Source organism: Calidris pugnax, unplaced genomic scaffold (genome assembly GCF_001431845.1).
Source record: "Calidris pugnax isolate Ruff unplaced genomic scaffold, ASM143184v1 scaffold205, whole genome shotgun sequence".
NCBI classification, from domain to species: domain Eukaryota; kingdom Metazoa; phylum Chordata; class Aves; order Charadriiformes; family Scolopacidae; genus Calidris; species Calidris pugnax.
The window spans coordinates 272,992-281,016 of NW_015090943.1; the positions used below are offsets into that span (position 1 = coordinate 272,992).

Genomic DNA, 8,025 nt, shown 5'->3' on the forward strand with positions numbered 1-8,025 from the left:
GATCCAGCCCTGAGCATCCCACGGGGCCAAATCCAGACCCAAATATCTCCCCCCCCACACCAGGGATGGATCCAGCCCCAAACATCCCCTGGAGATGGGGCTGAATCCAGCTCCAAGCTCCTCCTCGGATGGATCCATCCCTGAGCATCTTGTGGGGCCAGACCCAGCCCCAAATATCCGTGGGGCCAGATCCAGCCCTGAGCATCCCATGGGGCCAAATCCAGACCCAAATATCTCCCCCCCCCACCAGGGATGGATCCAGCCTGGAGAATCCCAGATCCAGCCCCAAACCTCCCCCTGGGGATGGATCCAGCCCTGAGCATCTTGTGGGCCAAATCCTGCCCCAAATCCTGGAACACCTACTCCCCCAGGGCTGGATCCAACCCCAAAAAACTCCCCGGGGATGTCTTGAGCCTGGAGCATCCCGTGGGGCCAAATCCAGCCCCAAACACCCCCTGGAAATGGGGCTGAATCCAGCTCCAAGCTTATCCTGGGATGGATCCATCCCGAGCATCTTGTGGGGCCAAATCCTGCCCCAAATCCTGCCAGGAACCAGCCCCAAATACCCACACCCCCAGGGCTGGATCCAGCCCCCCAAAACTCCCCGGGGATGTCTTGAGCCTGGAGCATCCCGTGGGGCCAAATCCAGCCCCAAACACCCCCTGGAAATGGGGCTGAATCCAGCTCCAAGCTTCTCCTGGGATGGATCCATCCCCGAGCATCTGTTGGGGCCAGATCCAGCCCTGAGCATCCCATGGGGCCAAATCCAGACCCAAATATCTCCCCCTCTACCAGGGATGGATCCAGCTTGGAGAATCCTGTGGGGCCAGATCCAGCCCCAAACCTCCCCCTGGGGATGGATCCAGCCCTGAGCATCTTGTGGGCCAAGCCCCAGCCCCAAATATCCGTGGGGCCAGATCCAGCCTTGAGCATCCCATGGGGACAAATCCAGCGCCAAGCACTTCCTGGGATGGATCCAACCCGGAGCACCCTGTAGGGTCACATCCTGCCCCCAACCCCCGCTTGTTTTTGGGGGCCCATCACTGTCCCTCCCCCATCCGGGCCATTCCCGGGGGACAGACAGACGGACATGGCTCATCCCGACCTCTCCGGCCGGATCCTGCCCAGAGAACGTCTAATTTTATCCCAACCCTTGCGCCAACAACGCCAACGCCACGGAAGCGGTTTCCTTTCCCAGCACGTCCCCGTCCCCATGGGAGTTGGAAGGGACGGTACGGGGACACCAAGGGGACAGCATGGAGACACCAAGGGAGAGTATGGGGACATCATAGGGACAGCAGGGGGGACACCAAGGGGAGACACCATAGGCACAGCATGGGGGTGGTATGGGAATATCAAGGGGACAGCGTGGTGACACCATGGGGACACCAAGGAGGGGTATGGGGACACCATAGGGTATGGGAATACCAAGTGGACACGATGGTGACACCATGGGGACACCAAGGAGGGGTATGGGGACACCATAGGGTATGGGAATACCAAGTGGACACGATGGTGACACCATGGGGACAACAAGAAGGGGTTATGGGGACACCATAGGGACAGCATGAGGACACCAAGGGGACAGTATGGAGACACCAAGGCAGAGTATGGGGACACCATAGGTACATCAGGGACACACACCATAGGGACAGTATGGGGATGGTATGGGGACACCAAGGGGAAACACCATAGGGACAGTATGGGGACACCAAGGGGAGTATGGGGACACCATAGGGAATACGCCGTAGGGACAGCATGGGGATGGTATGGGAATACCAAGAGGACAGCATGGTGACACCACAGGGACAACCAGAAGGGGTTATGGGGACACCATAGGGACAGCATGAGGACAGTATGGGGACACCAAGGGGAGTAGGGGGACACCATAGGGAATACGCCGTAGGGACAGCGTGGGGATGGTATGGGAATACCAAGAGGACAGCATGGTGACACCACGGGGCCAACCAGAAGGGGTTATGGGGACACTATAGGGACAGCATGAGGACAGTATGGGGACACCAAGGGGAGTAGGGGGACACCATAGGGAATACGCCGTAGGGACAGCGTGGGGATGGTATGGGAATACCAAGAGGACAGCATGGTGACACCACGGGGCCAACCAGAAGGGGTTATGGGGACACTATAGGGACAGCATGAGGACAGTATGGGGACACCAAGGGGAGTAGGGGGACACCATAGGGAATACGCCGTAGGGACAGCGTGGGGATGGTATGGGAATACCAAGAGGACAGCATGGTGACACCACGGGGCCAACCAGAAGGGGTTATGGGGACACCATAGGGACAGCATGAGGACAGTATGGACACATCAAGGCAGAATATGAGGAGAGCATAGGGACAGCATGGGGATGTATGGGGACACCATGGGAATACCAAGGGGATACCATGAGGACACCAAGGAGGGGTATGGGGACAGTATGGGAATACCAAGTGGACATGATGGTGACGCCATGGGGACAACAAGAAGGGGTTATGGGGACACTATAGGGACAGCATGAGGACAGCATGGAGACACCAAGGGGACAGTATGGAGACACCAAGGGGACAGTATGGGGATACCATAGGGACAGCAGGGACACACCATAGGGACAACATGGGAATGGTATGGGGTCAGTATGGGGACACCAAGGGGACACTAAGGGTTCACCATGGGGAGAGTATGGGGACATACTATAGAAACAGCACGGGGACAGTATGGAAATACCAAAGGGACACCATGGAGACAGTATGGGGACACCAAGGGGACGTGACTCACTCGCTGGTCATCTGCAGGACCTTCTCGATGGTGCTGTAGCCCGAGGCCATGAAGTGCTCCGTGTACTGGGGCATCCTGATGGACTCCAGCCACTCGGGGACGGAGCGGAAGGGGACACCCTCCGAGCCGCTGGTGCTGGGCAGGCGGATGGAGACCCTGGGGGGGCACCAAAAGAGGGGGTGTGAGAAATGGGGCAGGAACCGTCCCCAAAGGAGAGGGTGCAAAAAGCGATGCCAGAGTTGAAAGAGGCAAAAAGTAAAGCAAAAATGGAAGGATGTAAAAAATGATGCGGAAATTGAAGAGTGCAAAAAATGATGGGGAAACGAAAAACGAAAGGACACAAAAAATGATGTGGAAATTAAAGGGTGCAAAAAGTAAAGCAAAAATAGGAGGATGCAAAAAATGATGCAAAAAATAATGCAGAAACAGAAATATGCAAAAAAAATGATGTGAAAGTAGAAGGGTGCAAAAAATGACGTGAAAACGGAAGGGTGCAAAAATAATGTGAAAATGGAAAGAGGCAAGAAATGATGCAGAAATAGGAGGAGGTAAAAAGGGTGCGGAAATGAAAGGACGCAAAAAATGATGTGGAAATGGAAAGGTACAAAAATCATGCAAAAAATAATGCGGAAATGGAAAGACGCAAAAACAGTGCAGAAATGAAAAGGTGTAAAAAAAAATCATGCAGAAATGAAAGGGCGAAAAAAATAATGTGAAAATGGTAAGATGCAGAAAATCATGTCGAAATGGAAGGATGCAAAGAAATAATGCAATAAGAGATGCGAAGAGTAATGCAGGAAGTGGAAAGGCAGAAAATAAGGCAAGAACGCTAAAAAGTGAGAAATGATGCGGAAATGCCAGAGGGAAAAGGAAAAGCTCAAATGCCCAGAAGCAAAGAATCAGAAGAGAAGGCAAGAACGCAAAAAAAAATTACAAAATGCAGAGAGGTAGAAAAGGCAAGAATATATAAGAATATAAAATGGCAAAATTAATTTAAAAAAAAAAAGGGAAAGATGCAAAGGAGGGCAAGAATTAAAGGATGCAAAAATGCAAAGGTGCAATAAAGAAGTGCAAGAAAGGAGAAAGGGGAGGAGCCCTGTGAGAACCCAAAGCTGCCAAATCGATCCAAAAATGCAAAGGTGAAAAAGAGTGCAGGGATGCAAAAATCAACACAAAAAGGCACAGGTGCAGCAAGTGACGCAGGAACGCCGAGGTGCAAAAAATATGCAAGAATGCCAAACTGCAAAAAAGCTGCAAAAAAATGCAAAGGTGGAAAAAAAGTGCAAGAATGCAAAGATGCAAAAAAATGCAAGAATGCCAAGGTGCAAAAAGCAAGTGCAAAAATACAGAGATACAGAAAAGAAGCTCGAGACTGCAGAGATGCAAAAAGCAAGGCAAAAAATGCAAAGGTGATAAAAAGTGCCAGGATGCAGAGATGCAAAAAGCCATGCGAGAAGGCCAGGGTGCAAAAAGGAGTGGAAGAATGCAAAACTGCAACAAACCATGCAAAAAAAAAAAAAAAACAAACCAATAAAAAAAGCAAAGTGGAAAAAGTGCAAGAATGCCAAGGTGCAAAAAAGCAATGACAAAATGCAAAGGGGAAAAAGAGAGGATGCAGGGATGCAAAAATCAACACAAAAATGCACAGGTGCAGCAAGTGATGCAAGAAATGCCAAAAAAGATGCAAAAAAAACTATGCAAGAAATGGCAAACTGCAAAAAAAGATCCAAAAAATGCAAAGGGGGAAAAATGTGCAAGAATGCAAAGATGCAAAAAAGCAATGCAAGGATGCAGAGATGCAAGGAGCCATGTGAGAACGCAAACCTGCCAAATCAAATGCCAAAAAAGATGCAAAAAAAAAAAAAAGCAAGAATGCCAAACTGCAAAAAAAGATCCAAAAAAATGCAAAGGGGGAAAAAAAGTGCAAGAATGCAGAGATGCAAAAAGCAATGACAAAATGCAAAGGGGAAAAAGAGTGCAAGGATGCAAAAATCAACACAAAAGTGCACAGGTGCAGCAAGTGATGCAAGAAATGCCAAAAAAGATGCAAAAAAGATGCAAAAAAAACCCAACCAAGAATGCCAAACTGCAAAAAAAGATCCAAAAAAATGCAAAGGGGGGAAAAAAAGTGCCAGAATGCAAAGATAAAAAAAAAAAACAAACAAGAATGCCGAACTGCAAAAAAAGATCAAAAAAAATGCAAAGGTGGAAAAAAGGTGCAAGAATGCAAAGATGCAAAAAAGCAATGCAAGGATGCAGGGATGCAAGGAGCCATGTGAGAATGCAAACCTGCCAAATCAATGCAAAAATGCAAAGGTGAAAAAAAGTGCAAGGATATCAAGATGCAATAAAGAAATGCAAGAATGCAGAAATGCAAAAAAAAATCCTGCAAAGGTGCAAAAAGCAATGCAAAAATGCAAAGGTGGGAAGAAGTGTAAGAATGCCCAGATGCAAAAAAAAGGGAATGAAAAAATGCAGAGATGCAAAAAGAGATGCGAGAAGGCCAGGGTGCAAAAAGGAGTGGAAGAATGCAAAACTGCAACAAACCATGCAAAAAAAAAAAAAAAAAAAAACAAAAAAAAAAGCAAAAGGGAAAAAATGCAAGAATACCAAGGTGAGCAAGAAATGCCAAAAAAGATGTGAAAAAGATGCAAAAAAAACCCAACCAAGAATGCCAAACTGCAAAAAAAGATCCAAAAAAATGCAAAGGAGGGAAAAAAAGTGCAAGAATGCAAGGATGCAAAAAGCAACACAAAAGTGCACAGGCGCAGCAAGTGATGCAAGAAATGCCAAAAAAGATGTGAAAAAGATGCAAAAAAAACCCAACCAAGAATGCCAAACTGCAAAAAAAGATCCAAAAAAATGCAAAGGGGGGAAAAAAAGTGCCAGAATGCAAAGATGCAAAAAGCAATGCCAAAATGCAAAGGGGAAAAAGAGTGCAAGGATGCAAAGATGCAAAAAAGCAATGCCAAAATGCAAAGGGGAAAAAGAGTGCAAGGATGCAAAAAATCAACACAAAAATGCACAGGCGCAGCACGTGATGCAAGAAATGCCAAAAAAGATGCAAAAAAGATGCAAAAAAAAAAAAAAAAGCAAGAATGCCAAACTGCAAAAGAAGATCCAAAAAAATGCAAAGAGGGAAAAAAGTGCAAGAATGCAGAACTGCAGTAAAGAAGTGCAAGGCTGCAGAGCTGCGAAAGAGCACGCAGGGATGCAGGGATGCAAAAAGGAGCGCAAGAATGAGAAGGTGCAAAAAAGAATGCAAAAAAACCCCAAAACCCTCGATGGTGCACGAGAGTGTGCACCCCCATCCTGCCCCCCTCCCTTCAGACTCCCCCCGCCCCATCCCGTCCCTCATGATGCAAGAAATGCCAAAAAAGATGCAAAAAAAATAAAATGCAAGAATGCCAAACTGCAAAAAAAGATCAAAAAAATGCAAAGGGGGGAAAAAAGTGCAAGAATGCAAAGATGCAAAAAAGCAATGCCAAAATGCAAAGGGGAAAAAGAGTGCAAGGATGCAAAAATCAACACAAAAATGCACAGGCGCAGCAAGTGATGCAAGAAATGCCAAAAAAGATGCAAAAAAGATGCAAAAAAGATGCAAGAAATGCAAAAAAAATGCAAAAAAAAAAGCAAGAATGCCAAACTGCAAAAGAAGATCCAAAAAAATGCAAAGAGGGAAAAAAGTGCAAGAATGCAGAACTGCAGTTAAAAAAAAATGCAAAGGTGGAAAAAAGTGCAAGAATGCAGAACTGCAATAAAGAAGTGCAAGGCTGCAGAGCTGCGAAAGAGCACGCAGGGATGCGAAAAGGAGCGCAAGAATGAGAAGGTGCTAAAAAAGGATGCAAAAAAAAATCCCCAAAACCCTCGATGGTGCACGAGAGTGTGCACCCCCATCCTGCCCCCCTCCCTTCAGACTCCCCCCGCCCCATCCCGTCCCTCACCGGGGGTCGAAATCCGCCAGCGCCTTGAGGGACTCGGGGGCGCGGATGAGCTTGTCGAGGATGCTGACGATGTCGGCGAATTTGGGGCGCCGGCTGCGCTCCTGCTGCCAGCACTGCATCATCAGCTGGTAGATGGCAGAGGGACAATCCAGGGGGGCTGGCAGGCGGAAGCCCTCGTTGATGGCCTTCATCACCTATGAGGAGGAGGAAGAGGAGAAGGTTGAGTGGTGCTTTCTCCCTAAAAACGGCCCGTTTGAAAGAACGCGGCCCACAAAAATAGGTGGTGGAGGAAGGTGGGTGCTCACCTCGTGGTTGGAGAGCTCCCAGTATGGTCGCTCGCCGTAGGACATCACCTCCCACATGACGATGCCGTAGCTCCAGACGTCGCTGGCGGAGGTGAACTTGCGGTAGGAGATGGCTTCGGGTGCCGTCCAACGGATGGGGATCTTCCCACCCTGTGATGACATTGGGGTCAACCCCAGAAAAAAAACACCCCACCCCTCCATGACCAACCATCCCACCTTGGTGGCACTTACGCTGGTGGTGTAGGTGGCTTCAGGGTCATCTTCCAACACCCTCGAGAGCCCAAAGTCAGACACTTTGCACACCAGGTTGCTGTTCACCAAGATGTTCCGAGCGGCCAGATCCCGGTGGACGTAATTCATGTTGGCCAAGTACTTCATGCCGGCGGCGATGCCCCTCAACATCCCCACCAGCTGGATGACGCCAAATTCCCCTTCTTTTTCCTGGGAAAAGGGGAGGATCAGGTCTGGAATCCATCTCTGGTCCCACCTCCTGTGGTGTGGTTTTGGTGGTTCCATCACCCGGTAAATCCTTGCCCCGGGGCGGACACGTTGCCATCACGCTTGACCTACCCTCAGGAATTTATCCAGCGCGCCGTTCTCCATGTACTCCGTAATGATCATGAAGGGCTTGTCTGGACCAAAAAAAAGACACCCAAAATGGGTAAACTCCCCCCCAAACTTCACCCAAAACCTCCCAAAAAACCCCCCAAACCACAAAAGCCACAATCCCCACAAAAACAACAAAAAAACCCTCCCAAACCCCCTAAACTCACCACCCCCAAAATCCCAAACTCCCAACTTCTCCCTAAAATCCACCCCCAACCCTCAAAATAAGGCAAAAAAACTCCACTCCCCGCAAAAACCCCCAAAACCCAAAAAAACCTCATGGCCCCAAAAACCTACCCCCTAAAGAACCCCCCAAACCCTCCAACCCACCCTCAAATAAACCCACCCCCCAAATAACTCTGCCCCCCAAAATTCCACCCCTCCCAAACCCC

General features: G+C 48.8%; 1 protein-coding gene across 2 annotated transcripts in view; it reads right to left on the bottom strand.

Annotated features, from left to right (window-relative positions):
* The window catches only part of EPHA2 (EPH receptor A2), a 15,067-nt gene that overhangs the window by 693 nt on the left and 6,349 nt on the right, over positions 1-8,025 (bottom strand). The window contains exons 11-15 of one of the 2 annotated variants that reach the window (XM_014951891.1): positions 7,598-7,659; positions 7,259-7,468; positions 7,028-7,177; positions 6,723-6,916; positions 2,779-2,934 (exon numbers count right to left, since the gene is read on the bottom strand). In XM_014951891.1, the coding sequence (XP_014807377.1) occupies positions 2,779-2,934; positions 6,723-6,916; positions 7,028-7,177; positions 7,259-7,468; positions 7,598-7,659 (772 nt within the window). Of the gene's footprint in view, positions 1-2,778; positions 2,935-6,722; positions 6,917-7,027; positions 7,469-7,597; positions 7,660-8,025 lie in introns of both variants that reach the window. The other variant, XM_014951890.1, reaches the window with a different exon arrangement.